Source organism: Lemur catta, chromosome 3 (genome assembly GCF_020740605.2).
Source record: "Lemur catta isolate mLemCat1 chromosome 3, mLemCat1.pri, whole genome shotgun sequence".
Taxonomy (NCBI): domain Eukaryota; kingdom Metazoa; phylum Chordata; class Mammalia; order Primates; family Lemuridae; genus Lemur; species Lemur catta.
The window spans coordinates 31678653-31696866 of record NC_059130.1 but is presented as its reverse complement, the minus strand read 5'-3'; the positions used below and the strand labels follow the sequence as shown (position 1 = coordinate 31696866).

The window sequence follows — 18214 nt, the reverse complement described above, 5'->3', positions numbered from 1 at the left end:
GACAACCTATTGGTCCTTCACCTTAAAAGGCTAGCAGATTCCACTTTCTGTATATTGGAACATTTACTTTTGAACCATGCTGTGAGAAAGTCCACGGAAGTCCATGAAAAGGGCTCCATGGAGAGGAATTCACACTCACAAGCTAGTCTTAACCCAGCTGCTAGCCATAAGCCAGCACCATCTCATCAACCACATGAGCAAGCCATCTTGGAATTGGGTCCTTCAAGCCTAGTCAAGCAATCCAGCTGACATTGTGTGGAGCAGGGATAAGCCATTCTTTTTTTTTTTTTTTTGAGACAGAGTCTCACTCTGTTGCCCAGACTAGAGTGCTGTGGCGTCAGCCTAGCTCACAGCAACCTCAAACTCCTGGGCTCAAGCAATCCTCCTGCCTCAGCCTCTTGAGTAGCTGGGACTACAGGCACGTGCCAACATGCCTGCCTAATTTTTCTATATATATTTTTAGCTGTCCATATAATTTCTTTCTATTTTTAGTAGAGACGGGGTCTCGCTCTTGCTCAGGCTGGTCTCGAACTCCTGAGCTCAAAGAATCTGCCGGCCTTGCCCTCCCAGAGTGCTAGGATTACAGGCATGAGCCACCGCGCCTGGCCAGGGATAAGCCATTCTTATAAGCCCTCCCCAATTTGGAGATTTATGAGCAAAATAAACGTTGTTATTTTAAATTTTTAAGGTTTGGGGGATATAAATATTGCTATACTTTCATATATACTACTTAGCTAGGTAGAGCAGTCATTATTCAAATAGGTTATGAGGCATTTGTTAGTCATCTACTGAATGTTGCCTACTGTGTCTTGGGTACAGATGACATTGGGAGGATTCACTATATGCGTATGATGAAGTGCTGCCTTTCCCACTGCTGATTGTTTGGTAGAGAAAATAAGATATGGACATAATCACCTCAATAAGTCAGAGCTCAGTAAGAAGCATAAGGGAGGCTTAAATTTCTATGGTGTTTTGAAGAATGGAAATCAGGAAATACTTCATAAAACAGGTGAAAATGAAAGATGACTTTGATGGTGGACAGGATTCCACATTGGACAAAAGATTATGGTCCTTTCAAATGAGAAATTCTTTGGTTCCTAGGCCAGCATAAAACCATTCTCCATGAGACTACCACACTACAAGCCCTAACTGGAGAGATGACATGTTCACTATGGAAAATTCATGTTTATCTTCCACTATCCTTTTATTTAATGATGTCTACAGCGTGAAAATAGACAAGGTGACTGTTCTTCTATCACTGCAAATTATTTTTTCTGTAGAAATATTATTCTATTAATTATTTATTAGAATCTTTTTTAAAAGACAATTTCAACTTTTCATGTTTCTACTAATAAAAAAAGAAACTCAGGATATCTATACACCAAAAGAATAATAGGAAATTAGATCTATAAAATAAGATAGAAAATAATGTTAAATTATATTAATGTCTGCATGCTGTAGAAAATGTTCTATACATAGTGTTGAACACAAAACTCAGCCACTTTTTTTAAAATTTACCCAAGAGTTAAGTCTATTTCTACAGCTTCCAGCTTAATTACCATTGTTTTCTACAGCATAGAATTTGGTTTTTCTAAAGTCTAAAGACATAGATACTCTATAAATTCCTTAAATTATAAGCAAGTATTTTCCCTATATAGGAATGAGGACAATTTCATGTATTGGCTACATGGCTCTCAACAGATTCTCAAAGTGTATGTTTCAATATGTGACCAAAGTGATTATCCATGGCTATTCCACTGGTTGGGCCAACTATTTGACTCTTTATATAGATAGCAACTTTCTGAATTCAATATTTATAAATAAACCCCATCATAACACTTTATTCTATAGAAAAACAATCAGTAGTGTCACATGATATATAAAAAAAAGAGAGTTTTTCTATCTTAGTTTCCATTGGAGCACAAGACCTGAGGGGAGAAAATGTGCCAACTACTCTCAAAAAATAAAAATGTTGAGGAAAACAGTTGGGAATAAATACAGTCTTTGAAGGAAACTATTGGATTTCTTGATGTTTTATCTCCCCCAAGAATATGGAACTACTTCAAGACTTTGATATATATGTTCTGGAGATAAAGGTAAGGAGTAGATTGGTATCTGGGATCACTTGAGAAATCTGGATGTAGGAGTCTCTGGTTATTGACCTGAAATACCAGAGAATAGAGAGAAGACTTTTGACACAGAAAAGTGTTCAACTCTCAGAATTAAGAGGCAAATGCACAAGCTGTCAGCCAGAGGCAGCTTCAACCATATCATAAGAAATGTAGTAGCTCCTTGTAAAGAATTACTCTAGCAATCAGGAAAGCTCCTCACATGAGAAAGACTCAGTGTGCCACATCTACAAAGCCTGAGAGCACCACTGCCAGAGCATGACAGTAGCAGTCAAGTAAGAAGTTTCCTTCACTTGTGCCTCCCTCCTCAATGTAATTCTTGAAACTTTCAGTCACTGAAATAAGTAGAGAGAGAAGTGGTAGCTGACAGAACTAATATATAAATCAACCTCTATCAGCCCCAATGTAGGCTTCCTGATTCAAAGATCAACACTCAGAGCTTTAAATGAAATTTAGACTATTAGTTATTATGTCCAGTAGAGTGGACATTTAAATTTGAGGAGTTTCCTGAGTTTCTGAGAAGTTGAAAAACATTAGCCTGCAGATTGTACTTAAAGAGATCATGAGAAGAAAATCATGTTTTATGACATGCATCCTAAAGAGTCCTATTATATCATGCATGTGATAAAGGAGAGCAATATTTATTATGGAATTTAAAATATAATAATGTTTCAATCATATAGTAAAGATCCTTTCTTGCCCAGCACTCTTCTGATAGCAAGTTGGACATCTTTGTTTCTGAGGCTATATACCATGGGATTTAGTAATGGAGTGACAATGGTGTACGTCATCGTTACCAGCCTGTCCTTGTTGGATACATAGTTTGCCGTAGGCCTCAGGTAGATGAAGGAAGCACAGCCGTAGTGAACAATAACAACAGTGAGGTGAGAGGCACAGGTGGAAAAGGCTTTCTTTCTGCCCTCTGCTGAGGGGATCTTCAGGATAGTCCTCAGGATGCAGAGATAAGAAACACAGATAAAGAAAAAGGGAACCACAAGCACAAGAACCCCACAGATAAATATGACAAATTCATTAACATCTGTATTGATACAAGCCAGACGTATGACTGGTGAGATGTCACAGAAGTAATGGTTGACCTTGTTGGGACTACAGAAAGGGAGGCTGAAAACTAAATTTACTACTGTAAGGGAGGCCAAGAAGCCTCCAATCCCACAAACAGCTGCTAGTTTTCCACACACCTGCCAATTCATAAGAATGGGGTAGTGCAGGGGACAACAAATGGCAGCGTAGTGATCATAACCCATCACACCCAAGAGCAGACAGTTGGTGATAGCAAAACCAAGGAAGAAGAACATTTGAATGGCACAACAGACAAAGGAGATAGTCCTGGCCACAGAAAGTAGATTGATGAGCATCTTGGGTAGGATGACAAAGGTGTAGAAGGTCTCAGATGTTGAAAGAATACCAAGGAAGAAGTACATGGGTATGTGGAGGCTTTGATCCAGGTGGATGACACTGATAATAGTGACATTGCCACTAAGAACGACTAGATACAGAAAGAGAAAAACCACAAAGAGGGTAAGCTGAATTTCACCAAGGCTTGAAAAACCCAGCAACAGGAACTCAGTGACCATGGCAAAATTTTCTGCCAAGACCTGTAGAGAAGACAGAAAGAAGTAAAACATATTTAGGTACGTGAACATAAGAATCTGGGATAGTCTCTGGAGGCACCGGTGAAGAGTCTTGCCTTTTACTTTCCTCTTCCAGTTTCTAGTGACTTCTCACATTAATTGATTCATGGTCCCCTTCCTCCGTCTTCAAAGTCAACAGAGTTTCATCTCTTTCTTTGACTTTCTGATTCTCTCTTCCATTTTTAAGAATGCTTACAATTATATTGGGCTAACCAAGATAATACAGGATAATCTCTCTATTTTAAGATCGGCTAAATTCCTTCTGCAACTTCAATTCCCCTTTTTCACATAACCTAACATAGTTTCACCTTCCAGGGATTAAAACAGGGACATCTTTGGGAGTTCATTATTTTGCCTACTTCAACTAGCAACAAACAATCTGAAAATATTAGGAAAATTTCATTTGAAATAGCATAAAAACTATTTAGTATCAAATTTAACAAAAGAAGTACAAGACATATACACAGAAAACTACCAAACATTGTTGAGAGAAATTATAGAAAATTTGAGTAAATGAAGAACATCCATGCTTATGAGTCAAAAGACTTACTAAAATCAAGAGGCAATTCTGCAAATTGATCTATATAGTCAATGTAATTCCCATGAAAACTTACCAGGCTTTTCTTACAATGATTGTTAAAATGATCATAAGGTTATACAAAAAGAAATCAAAATGGCTAAAATAATTGTTTTTTTTTTTTTAAAGAACAAAGATGGAGGATTTATACTTGCTGATTTAAAAACTTACTGTAAAAACATAGTAATCAAGACAGTATGGTAATGGAATATAGTTACACAAATAGGTCAATGGATAGAATGGGACCCCAGAAAATAAACACTTAAAAAAGGTACCATTGTGAAAATAAAGAGGCACACCACAGATTAAAACAAAAACATATTTTCAAAACATATATCTAGTAAGAGATTTGTATCCAAAATATATAAATAACTCTTACAATTAAGTAAGTAAATAAGTGTAATACTTTAGCTGAAAAAATGGGCAAACAATTCAAATAGACATTTCACCAAAGTATATAAATGGATAATAGTCACATGAAAAGATGCTTAACAACGTTAGTAATTAGAGAAATATAAATTAAAACTACAAGGAAATGACTGCAGGCACTAGAATGATTATAACTTAAAAGTTTGACACTAAAAGCTGCTGGTGAGAACGTGAAGAAACTGAAATCCTCACACATTGCTGAAGGGAATGTAAAATTATACAGTCGCTTTGGAAAACAGTTTGGCACTTTCTAAAATGACAAACATAGACTTATGAGATGACTCAACAATTTCATTCCTAAGATTCTACTAAAGGAAAATGAAGACTATCCACACAAAGACTTTTCTGTGAATATTCGTAGTACAGTAGCATTACTTATAATAGGCAAAAAAGGAAACTATGCAAATATGTGTCAATTTATAAATGGATAAATGAAATCTGCTGGGGTCATAAAATTAAATACCATTCAAAAATAAAAAGAAATGAACTACTGGTACAAACCACAACATAAATTATTGTCAAAAATATTATGCTAAGTGAAAGTGGCCAAGTGCAAAAGACTACACATTGTAAATTCTATTTCTATAAAAGGTCCAGAACAGGAAAACCTATATAGGCAGAAACAGATTAATTCTAACACTGGACTGGGGGCATACAGGGTTTGACCACATACAGGCAAAAGGTGTCTTTTTGGAATGATTAAATGTTCTAAAATAGAACTGCAGTGATGGCTACACAACTCCACCAATTTGTAAATCAAAATGGATGAATTTTGTGTCATATTAAGCTATTTTTTAAAGGTTTTTGTGGGAAAAATTATATATATATATCATTTTTATTATTTAATATTTTGTATAGGTGTCTATTTTAAGCATTAAATAGAGGCCTTAAGAGCATTGTGATCCTTTTAACGGTCACCATTTTAGTCCTTCTTTAGGATCTTTAAGAGCTTCTGGAACATATCATAAATCTTCAAAAATTCTTGGTAAAAATAAATGTAAGTTATTAATTATTTGCATTCTCAGTCTTATAACTTAAAGTTTACCATGCCAGTAATGCTCCGTTATATTTCTTCCAATTAGAATAGTCATAAATACATACAAATAGAAGAGAAGATCATATACCTGAACAGAGGGTGGGAGATAGGTTTTACTGGATTTAATACAAATGGATTGAGTTAGATTGTGAATCATGACTATTCATTTCACTCCTTCCCCGCTTTGAGAAATAACGATATAGACATTCAAGAAAAATATGCAAACTGGTTTTGGCTAATTATCTGTATTTACATGCAGGATAACTATTTTCTGAAGTGACCAGAATTACTCTTATCACCTTTCTTCTTCGCTTCTCTTACCCATCATCACCTCTATAAATAGACACATGTGGAGTCCACCATACCTACAACAAATCATGGTCTGTTTGTAGAGTCACTGAATTCTGATACATAAACTACCTTTAGGAAAAACACTGTCCATGGATTATGCAATGAAAATTGGGATTTGGGACTGGCAATAGTGTTTGCTTTAGTAAAAAGCCAAATAAATATAGGCTACTTTTGATTTTCTAGGAAAAGTAAATTAAAACGTAATAATTAGAGAAGACGAGAGCCTTTTTAGCCATGTAATATTCCATTAAGTAAAATTAGCTTATATCAAACTTTTTCTAATTACTGCATATAAACCTCCCCTCAAGTACTGACAAGTAGAAATAAAGAATCTCTTATTTTTTTTATGCAATCTGTTAACAAATATTGGTCTGAGAGGAATATATCTTTGATCAAGAATTAGAAAAGAAAAAGAGATCAATCTCCTACAAAACATTCTGGAACATACCAAAAAGGGAAAATAAGCCTAAAGACTTGAGAAGAATCAAATCATGCAAATATTTAATAAAATTCAAGCAAATGACAACTATACAATAAAATATAACAAAAGAAATTAATAAAAACAAAACACTAACCAACATTAATTAAATGTAATTAAACCAAATATAGAAATAATTTAAAGAGATTAGAAAAAAAGTAATAGACATAGAAGAAAGACAAAGCAGATCCATCATGCAAATTATTGGGGTTCCTATAAAACAAATAATACTTAATACTATTAGAAAGAAAAGCTTCCCTGAAATAAAGGAAGGCCTACATCTATATATTGAAATGGCCCATCATCTTTTCATCTTATTCATATTCATGACTATCCAAATATTCATGAACATTGATCAAAAATAGGCAAGTCAAAAACATATCCTATTTCATTCTTCTACATGTACAGCACCTACTACTCAATCATAAAAAAAAAAAATGATGAACTGATACCTTTTGTAACAGCCTGGATGGAACTGGAGACCATTCTTCTAAGTATTGAAGAATGGAAAAACAAATACCACATACACTCACTAGTAAATTGGAACTAATCAATCAACACTTATGCACATATGGTAATAAAACTCAACATAAATCAAGCAAGTGGGAGAGGGAGACGGGGATGGGTAAATTCACACCTAACAGGTTCAATCTGGGTGATGAGCACACTTACAACTTGCCTCAAACTGTACAAAAGCAGCTCATGTAACCCAAATGTTTTCACTCCCCTAATATTCTGAAAAAAAAAAAAAACCTAGTTAAACTATTATATTTAAATGTAAGGAAAATTATCTGTCACTAATAATTTTAAAATATTATTAAACAATTATTAGATCAAAGGGAAAATGCAGCATAAAATGAAATAATTTCTAGAAAATAATGACAATTGTATTCTACATTGTAGAATATATGAGCTAAGTTTAAAGCAGTGAGCAGAAGAAAGTTTATGCCTTAATTATTTATATAAACAAAAATTAATAAACTTTTTAAAAATTTAAAATAATCTCAATGCCATCTAAACTGTTTCTGACATACAATAGTAACTCGATAAACATATCTTTAATAACTTTTAAATGTTAGTTTAAATTTTTACCTCTTGTGTTCAAAAATTCTGGTATATATTAATAAAATACAAAAAAAATTTTAAAAGATTAAAAAATGTATCACTGGGTAGAAAATTTGAAAAGCTACGCTTAAAGACAATTAAATATCAAAGAGTGGTAAATAAGCAGCTATTTCACTATATAAAATAAAATATTTATTTATAACAAAAGCACAATCAGAAATATTAAAAAGAAAACAACAAATGGAAAAGTACCAAAAATATTGTTACAATTTTAATGTTAATAAAGAATTTATTATGAACTGTTGGAGAAAATAACCAACTCTAAAGAAGAAAATGGATACAAGCATACAGTTTATCACATAGAAGTAAAATGCATCAAACATGTAAAAATTTATTTTACTTCATTTAAAGTATACTGAAAATTATCCCATCTCTTGGATTATAGAAATCAACTTCATGATCAACACTAGCAGTTTTAAAATTCAAATAGAGTAGGTTAGAGAATCAGAGGAGATAAGATCAGGGTAAAGTACACACAGTCTGAATAGCCCTTACTTAAAATGAATCTTTTATTTCAATTTGTGTACAGCATATACACAGGAATGCTAGGTGGCAATTAAAATGTATTTATTGCTTTGTCTTGCAGATAGAGCTATGAATGTAGAATACACAACAGACTGGCCAACTGATTAACAACATCTTCATTGGAGGATAAAGTTTCTTTACCTCTGCAGGCCCCCTGATTCCCATATCTGGTGTTTTTGACATGCCTGATTCTTCTCTAGAGGCAGAACTATGGATTCTGAAGAGAATCAGTGTTTCTGAAAAGAAAAATAAACATACCATGACATTCTTTATTTTTAATACTGTTTGTCTTTTCCTCTCTCATACTCTGTCCTGAAGGGAGAAATTATGCAAATTCATTCAAGACGGGAAGCTCTAATTTTCTTTTTTGCCTCAACTCCTATAGACCTGGATGGACAATTGGAGAGATTATTTTCCAGGGTTATTTGAGCAGCAGAGATATAGGGATCTGAGAATCAAAATCATGGTGTTGTGGACATAGAGAACAACTTGGAGAAGGGGGGAGAAGACAGGAGAATAAATATCAAAGTGGGTGTTCAAAGAGTTTAACTGAGGAGAAGTGGTGATCTCAGGAACATTAAAATTTACATTTAACCAGGTACTTTCTTATTCAAAACCCTCTAACGATCCCTGCAAACTTTATAAAATTCCAAATTCTTTAGTGAAAGAAAGAAAGAAAGAGAGATATGGGGAAGAAAGGGGGGAAGGATGAGAGCTGATAATTTGGTTTCTTATGACACTACAAACTCATCTCTTTTAGCTCCCAGATTTTATCCCAATTTGTAATCATATGGCACTTCATGTAGTTCAATGAACATGCAGTGAGCCATGTCATATAACAACAATGCCCTTGCCTGTGTTTAGGCAGAGCCTCTGATCTTTCAAATCATTTGCTGCTAAGTCAGGTTCCCAAGTACTCTTTCAATTTAACAAATATTTATTGGATACATACTAAGTCCTAGCCACTCCATTAGGTGTTTGGGATACATCAGTGAACCAAAGATCCCTGCCCTTGTGAAACATTCATTCTGGAACTTCTCACATTTAGTGCTTAATAATTAAAGATAATAATCTTTCTTGAGTAGTACAATTTGAGCCCTCAGAAGGCAAAAACCATGTTGTTGTTCATTTGACAAAAGTTTATGTACCAGAAACCATGTATTTTATATACATCTCTCTAACCCTATCAGCATCAGAGTTTCTAGCAATAGCAAATATTCAAAAGTCTATGTAACAAAGTCAGTAATTAAACAAATCAATACATGAATAAATCATTGCAACTGATTTGTAGGTATTTCTCATGTAGCTGATAAAGGCACTTCCAAGAAAAAAGGAAGCTAGATAAAGATTTATGTTGGGAAGAAAGCACTGGAGATGGAGTAAAAAGGTATGAATTCACATGCTTATTGTAGGATTTTCTTTGAGCAAATAATCCTCCTGAATCTTAGTTGTTTCTTCTGAAATTTGGGATATTATAAGGATTAATGGATAGCATAAGTAAAAAAAAAAAGGAGCCCATAATTACACATAAGAAGCCCTAATTATTTCTTTCCTTCCCTCCTTCCTTCCTTCCTTTCTTCCTTCCTTCCTTCCTTCCTTCCTTCCTTCCTTCCTTCCTTCCTTCCTTCCTTCCTTCCTTCCTTCCTTCCAACTGATGCTAGGAATAGCTCCTGTGACCACTCTGCAATATCTCTAATGTTCTTCTTTTTTCTTATCCTTAAGACCTCAACCTTGGGCATAATCTCCTCATATAGCTACTTGTCGTCCTTGTCTCCCCATACAGCTACTTGTCTTAGTGCCACCCACCAACATTTTACTGTCATGTATTTGTAGACCCCAGTTCTAAGAAGATCTCAACAATTTCTGAATTGAACATAAGATAAAGATACAACTAGCTGTCATCTTTGAGATGTCATAAATATATCCTGAGATTTTAGATAATTTAATTTCTTAAGTCATCTATAAAATAAAGACCAAATCCCCACTATGAAAAAGTTTCACATTCCCCAAAATATGAATCCTGGGGTATGGAGGAATGCAGTTGTTTTATTTCCTATTCATCATCCAAGCCCTTTAAGGAAATGCCTAAGTAATTTGCCACAACTAGGGCATTTCCAGTATATTATACATCTTCCATTCTCTTAAAGTTTTTCAAGTCAGCAACAAAAGACTTACTACTTCGCTCCCCAGAACAGCGGCCATTGTACCTTTCTGTATTGCTTGGCCCAGCCACGACCCTAATGAGTGCAATTAATGAGGCTTTCTTTCTAGTTATCAGCACCAGAGTCAATGCCTTGCTTGGTAATTTTACGATCCAGCAGCCTAGGGAGCCATGACCACATTGCTTCTCATGCATTCTGCTCAATTAGTAGCTATGATCCAAGGGGGAAAAGCCCCTCAAGGCTCTTTTGCCAAATAGATAAACTATGCAATAGGCTCATGGAATGAATAGTCAGGAGGTCTGAACTCAAATAAATGATAGTTCCTACCTTAAGAAATTAACCCCCAACAGAGGAGACAAGGAAAGCACTGACTACGGTATGCCATGGTGGGGGATTATGAGAGAGATATGCATATGTCACTATGAAAGCACATGGAAAATAATTATGAATTAGATTATAGAGGTCAATAACTTCCTAGAGAAGGTTATGCTTCAGTGAAGTTTTGAAATCTGAGTAGAGGGTAGACAAGTAATGAAAAAGAACAAATATCAGAAAAATACATGTAAAATAAGGAGGCATGAAAAAATGTCATCATTGGGAACAGGCAAGTACTTTGGTGGGAATTTTAACTTAAAGAATTACAATTTACCTTCAAATCTGTTAGGAACTATTGAAAGATTTATAATCTGGGACATTATCTGCTGATATTTTTATTTAGAAAGATAATGATTATGATGATAATCAACATTTAAATAGTGCTCAGCATATGCAAGACACTGCTCTAAGTGTTTAGCTTATATTATCTAATTATCTTTACAAAGTCATCCAAAAGATCACCAGGATAGCTAAATAGCAGAAAGGAGAGCTTTATTGGTGATATCAGCTTACAAATCCAGAGGAGACAGTTTCTAGCTTGGACCAAAGGTGCTCTGTCTTTGAAGAAGGAAAGGGCAGGTTGGCTTTTATGCCTTACAGGTCCTGTGTCATATAATAGAGTCATACGTATTCAGCAGGTTTGGTGGGAAAGCTATACATAAGAGGAGAGTTGAGCGCATGTACAGTGGGTAAACATATATAATATACATCTCCTATTCATTTTGGGGTGGAGTTTTAGCATTAAAGTGAGGTAGAATTTGGCTATTTTTTTTAAAACGTAGACTATAAAAACCAAAGAAAGTTTGTGTGGCAATCTCTATAAACTGGCTGAAACTGGCTTCAGGTCTGCAGTTGCTTATGAGGAAAGAATGTTTGTAAGGCCTGTCCTCTGTCTAATCAGAGTTGTGGTGGTCTGAGTTGTAGATCAGAGTTAAGAAGAGTCTGACAATTTGTCTGATTGCTCCTACTGTTAGGGAGCTTAGCAAGCATGTGTTTTCTCTTGTAGCTCCAGGAATTTAGGGAGTTGCCATGCCAGTGGAGCCCTGAACCCCAGCCAGCAGGTAACTTTTGTTTCCTTAACCTAAGGATCTGTAGTAGTTGATAAAAGAGCATCTATTTTGGTGTCTCAGGTCACAACAAGAACCCTAAGACTTCCCCAGTAGCACTGTGAAAACTTGTACTAGAAATTTTCACATTAATCCAAAGGAAACAAAATGGAACTGTGGAAATGCAGAAGAAATGTGATTGAGGAAATTTTAGCCAGTAGAATCTACAGGACTTAGTAGCTGATTTAATGTGCGGTGTGAGAATTAAAAAAAAAAAAATGGTGAAGATGACTTCCAAATACTTGGCTTAGCTGCCTGTATGGCTGGAGTTAACATTCAGCAAGAAAGGGCATGACGGTGGCAGCTTGGGGGCAGAAAACAGCAGAACAGGCATGGCCATTCATAAGACAAACATCTCTGTCATGGCAGACACTATACGAGGAACTGGGTCAACAGGGTTGTGTCTAACATATAAATCCATGCTGTCAGGAAATTCAGATTCATTGCAGAGAGAGATAAGGTAAAGCAGTTATACCCCAAAAGCACAAGCAACAAAAGCAAAAATAGACAAATGGGATCATACCAAGCTAAAAAGCTTCTTCACAGCAAAGGCAACAATCAAAAAAATAAAGAGACAACATATGGAATGGGAAAAAATATTTGCAAACCATATATCTGATAAGGGGTTAATATCATGATATATAAGAAACTCAACTCAATAGTAAAATAAAAATTCAATTAAAAAATGGGCAAAGGGTATGAATAGACCTTTCTCAAAAGAAGACATACAAATGGCTAACAACAGGTAATTTGAAAAATGCTCACCATCACTAATTATCAGTAAGGTGCAAATTAAAACCACAAGGATCTATTCCTTCATATCTGTTAGAATGGCTGTTAACAAAAAGACAAAAAATGAGAAGTGTTATTGAGGATGTAGAGAAAAGGGAACTCTTATACATTGTTGGTAGAAATGTAAATAATACATCCATTGTGGAAAACAATATGGAGGAGGAAAACAAAAAACTAAAAATAGAACTACCATATAATCCAGCAATCTCACTACTTCGTATCTATCCAAGAAAACATAAAATCATGTATTGAGGAGATATCAGCACTTCCATGTTTATTGAAACATTATTCACAATAGCCAAGATATGGAAGCAACCTAAGTGCCATCAATGGATGAATGGATAAAGAAAATGTGGTATGTATACACAATGAAATGAAATATTATTGTACCTTATGAAAAGAAGGAAATCCTGTCATTTGCAACAAGATAGATGAACCTGGAGGACATCATGTTACATGAAATAAGCCAAGCACAGAAAGACATATACTGCATAATCTCACTCATGTGTGAAATCTAAGTCAAATTCATAGAAACAGAGTGGGATGATGGTGACCAGAGGCCACCGGGGTGGGGAGGGGATTTGGAAAGTGTTGGTCAAAGAGAACAAAATTTCAGTTAGATAGCAGAAAACATTTTAAAAGATTTATTATGCATCATGGTAACTATAGTTAATAACAATGTATTGTGTTCTTGAAAATTGCTATAAGTAGATTTTAAGTGTTCTCACCACAAAAAAATGATAAATGTGAGGTAATGCATATGTTAATTATCTTGATTTAGCCATTCTATGATATGTGTATATCAAAAAAATCTTGTACAGTGTAAATATATATAATTCTATTGTCAATTAAAGACGAATTTTTTAAAAGCAGTTATACTTACCTTTTCTGCTTGCCTCCAATTCACCCAGCTCTTTAGGGATTTTGTAAGTGTTGCTCTTTCTGTCTAAAAGGGTCTCCCTGAACAATCCCCTTTAACTGGTGACTCTTATTTACCCTACAGATTACAGGTTAAATGTCAATTCCTCTGGGACACTATTCCCACACCATTCCACCTAAATTAGGTTTCATTTAATATGCTCTCCTCTGACCTTTGCATGTATTTTTCCTTCAGGGAATAGACTTAAACTGGTGGTAAGGTGTTTTCCCTCACTATATCTGTTTACTGGGACTGTCTAGAAACAGGCCATAAGTTTTATGAGGACAGAGAGCACATACATTTTATTCACCATTAATTTCCAGTAGCTAAAATAGCATCTAGTAAATATTAAGCAATGAATAAGTATTTGTTGAAACTTTAAGAGATATAATAAAAACAGGACCCGGGTGTTATGAGAACACAGACAAGGCAGAGCCTAAACTATTGGCAGGGTGCAGCAGGCTGACACAGTAGGGCCAAGAAGGAAAGTGATAGCTGAGAGTGTCTTGAAACATATAAACTAAATAAAGGAGAGGACCTATTCCAAAGAGAGAAACAGCTCGTGAGAATACAGAATCATGTCACTTTGAAGCTTCAGAGTACATAACTAGGCACAGAGTGAAATTAATAATAACATCAGAAATAATAATACTGGAGAGGTAGGCAGAAACTAGATGATAAATCCATGCTAATGAAGGAATCTTGGCTTCATCTTGTATGGCAAGGAGAGTCACCAGAGGGTTTTCCATGGGTTTTCTGGCCATTCTGGAACTCTGGCCCTCTGTTAATATTAACTCAATCTCTTTGCTTGTAATTACTTGAGATTTTTCACCAATGATGCAATGCTTTAGGTTTCCTGAAGAGAGTAAATTAGTATGATGTTCAGGGAATAAATGTGGGGTCTAAGACAAGACAGTATGCCAAGAACTCACATATACATGGGGAGAAGACTCCACAAAGAAGTTCTACTCTCAAACACAGGAAGGACAAACATATCAAGTAAAGGCAAAGACATTTCAATATGTAGGTTGAGAGGGTAGATAAGGGGCCAAAAATGGCCACTAAGGTTTGTTGCAGATTGTTTGGGACCAAGGTTGCCTTTCATCTTCAAGAAAGAGAGGGTGGGGATAGATATATTTTCTGCTTCTCTTCCTTGAAGCTCGACAGCTTGAATACATCTTTGCTCTCCTCAGTTGCTCCCATCAGCTTGGATGCATCTTTGCTCTCATATTAATTCTTTTTTCATTCAGAATCAGTATTTATTTGAAGTTAAAAACTAATTTACAAAAGAATACATTTTTGAAAGCAAATTTAGTTTTCTCACTTAGTTCTGGTTACACCTGTGCAGCACAAACTTTCCAAAGTCACCTTAAAGCCTTTTTGAAACAAGGTAGGAAAGAAACAAACAAGCAATTACTAATAATTAATTAATAATCTCATCATAAAAGACTGAAATTGACTATGCTATTTAATTTTAAGAGCTTTTATTTCCTTTAGTTTTAATTTTTCTCTTTCATTAGCAACTAAAGTTCAATCCAATAACAACCACATGGAATAATTGTTCACTGTCATAAAACCAAATTAAATATTTACCAAGACTACCTTAAAAAAGGTCTGCAAAACAATAATCTGGAGAAGATTCTTAAACTATAGCTATCATATTAATTTTTAAATAGGCAAAATTTAGAGCAGTAAAATATAATTACATTCATTCTGGTGTTGAGTAATCCCTTCCCATATCTGCTTAGCCTTGTTAAAGTATCACTGACAGTTGAGAACCAGAACATCTTAACTTCCTTGAGCCTCATTCTCATCATATGTAAAATGCCCTTATGGACAGTTGGACAATTAAACAAGAAAATATGTGAAAACACACATTTTGCCTGGCATGCACTGAGCATACATAGTTAAAAATTGGCTCTTCAATTAACAGGATATAAAGTCTGGCTCATTGTTCTTCGAAAAGCTGATTTAAATTCCTTATTTCGCAAACTGTAAATCATTGGATTGAACAGTGGGGTAAGGATGGTATAAGACACAGGTATTAGGGTATCTTGGCTTGAAGAGTAATTGGACTTGGGCCTTAAGTAGATGAAAGAGGCACAACCATAGTGAACAGTTACAACAATGAGATGGGAGGCACAGGTGGAGAAGGTCTTGTATCTTCCAACAGATGAAGGGATTTTTAGAATGGCAGAGATGATGCGTATGTAGGAGACCAGGATAAGTAACAGTGGAATAACCAAAACAAAGACACCAAGCATGAATATGACCAATTGACTGATGCGAGAGTGATGAGATGCCAGTTTGAGGACAGGGGATATGTCACAGAAGAAGTGATGAAGAACGTTGGAGGAGTGGAAGGGCAAGTGAAATATCAGGGAGGTGGTGACCAGGGAGACAGTGAAGCCACCAGCACAGGCAGTGGCCACTAGTCCTATACAAATCCTATGTCTCATGAGCACCATGTAGTGCAGTGGGTTACAGATGGCCACGTAGCGATCATAACCCATGGCCGCCAGCAAGAGGGAGTGAGAGCAGCCAAGGAAGAGGAAGGAAAACATCTGAATGGCACAGCCCAGGAAGGAAATGGTCTTCTTCTGGGCCAGCAGGTCGACCAGCATCTTGGGCACAATGACGAAGGTGTAACAAGTTTCAGAGCAGGAGAGGACAGCAAGGAAGAAGTACATGGGGGTATGAAGGGCTCTGTCCAGCACAATGGTGGAAATGATGATGGCATTGGTGCCCAGAGTGAACAGGTAGAGGAGCAGGAAGACAACGAAGAGCAGCTGCTGCAGTCTGGCCAGGGAAGAGAAGCCAATGAAGACAAACTCTCTCACCACAGTCTCATTGACCTGCTCCATAGTGGACACTTCTATAGAGGACAGTCAGGGACAGAGGTAGAGGCCAGGATCTGGGAAGCAGAGTAGAAATGCAGGGGACACTCAGCACAAAGTTTGCAGGTGGCAGACATTTCCAGATATTTGGTGGAATTTCTTCATTCCATCTTTAAAATATCTGCCAAAAGAAGAATTAATGTCAAATATGCAACAGAATAACTGACAGTTTGTTTGGAGGCTTTCTCTAATGTGAAGAACATGTTATCCCTCTATTTTAGGATTAGGAAATTGTCTAATAGTTTTCCCTTTTATGTAATGTATGGATTATTGTTTTTCTTGGTCAATATAAACCCCAAAAAACTGGCCCTCCAAAAGTGAAAAATGTTATTTTTGGCTACCTGAACCTGATCAGAATGTAGAATGAAAGAATAAATACTGTTCAGACATAAACGTGAACTTCAGTTTATCCAACCGTGAAATGAGAAGGGAAAGAAAGAACAAGATGATCTCAGCGTATAAGCTTGAGAGCACTTGATATTGATGACTTACATTCTGAGATATGTGGTAAGGCTATCATATACTTTATCTTAATTATTCCTGACAGCAATCTTAGGTCAGTACTCAAAATGATAAGAAAAACAAACAAACAAACAAACAAACAAACAAACACCTTTAGATTTACTTCTAACAGACTAACAAGAGACCAATAAGAACTACTGCTGAAGGTTCCATAAGCTAGAGCATGAATCAAGAGTGGAAGAAAATATAACACTAGTTAGTGTGAAACAAAAATTCTCTTTTTTAAAGGAAGACAGTCACTAGCGTGGTAAAGAGAGGCTATTAACTTTGTGGCATTTTGCAAAACACTTTTCCATTCTAAGATAGCTCAGAGAATCTCATAGAAATGGAGTTTTGCAGAAATGACTTAAAGCTTGCCACAAAGAGTGATAGAGAATGTGTAATTGGGAAGTTTGCGAGGCTCCACTTTCCTGTTATAAACCATAGTCTTTGTATCTTTTACATATTGTTGTGTCATTAAGATTCTTTTTGAACATTCTGCTACCAAAAACAGTTTGCAAATTGCTAGAAATAATTATTTCTAAAGTCATTTTAGGTTTAATTTTTTAATGGGTACATTTACCAGTGGCCCAATCTAATAAAGAAAGTACTGTCTGGATGCAAAATCATCCAGCATATATTGGCTGTATCCAGTCTTTATTTATATACTTCTGAGGATTTTACATCATTTTACATTGAGGAATTATTGGCATCTACCACCAGAATTTTTTTGTTGATTTTGCACTTTTCTAGTCAATAGCAGCCCTCTGTCTCCTGGACCATAAGTTATTACTAAATCACAGGACATTTTTAAAACTCAATGCAAGTATCCCTAACATTTGGAAATGATATTTTTTTTTATTTCTTACTATAAACTTGTCCTAAACTTAGTAGTAAATATTTACTTTACAAAAATAAGTGTAACTATAAAGTGACCATTATTACATGTAAATATATAGACAGATATACCACTTATATCTTGATGTGTGTGTGTGTTTGTATGTGTGTACTAGTTATATGTTTCTTTAACAAGGTAAAAGTTTCCCTACATAATAACTTCTCCTGGACAAATGGATTTCTGTATATTCAAAATAATGAGGAAATCTACATTTATAATCATTGCTTAGCCTTGTGTCATCACTTTCCTAAAAGACTTTCAC

General features: G+C 35.3%; 2 protein-coding genes across 2 annotated transcripts; both read right to left on the bottom strand.

The window, feature by feature from the left end:
- Nucleotides 1-2749: 2749 nt before the first annotated feature.
- LOC123634636 (olfactory receptor 10R2) lies at nt 2750-10613 on the bottom strand. Its single transcript, XM_045546372.1, has 2 exons — nt 10478-10613; nt 2750-3745 (listed from the first exon to the last, which is right to left on the bottom strand). Exons 1-2 carry the CDS (start codon nt 10502-10504, stop codon nt 2801-2803), a joined length of 972 nt encoding a protein of 323 aa, XP_045402328.1. The 5' UTR covers nt 10505-10613; the 3' UTR covers nt 2750-2800.
- Nucleotides 10614-15534: 4921 nt separating this feature from the next.
- On the bottom strand, nt 15535-16592 carry LOC123634635 (olfactory receptor 10K1). Its single transcript, XM_045546371.1, has one exon. It carries the CDS (start codon nt 16518-16520, stop codon nt 15579-15581), a length of 942 nt encoding a protein of 313 aa, XP_045402327.1. The 5' UTR covers nt 16521-16592; the 3' UTR covers nt 15535-15578.
- Nucleotides 16593-18214: the final 1622 nt, after the last annotated feature.

What these genes read in the sequence shown, in the direction of transcription:
- LOC123634636 (XM_045546372.1), bottom strand. Translation starts at nt 10,504, where the DNA reads ATGGCCGCTGTTCTGGGGAGCGAAGTA. An exon ending in CTGTTCTGGGGAGCGAAGTA is followed by an intron (nt 3,746 to 10,477) that starts GTAAGTCTTTTG and finishes TCTTCTCTACAG; the next exon opens with GTCTTGGCAGAAAATTTTGC.
- LOC123634635 (XM_045546371.1), bottom strand. Translation starts at nt 16,520, where the DNA reads ATGGAGCAGGTCAATGAGACTGTGGTGAGAGAGTTTGTCTTCATTGGC.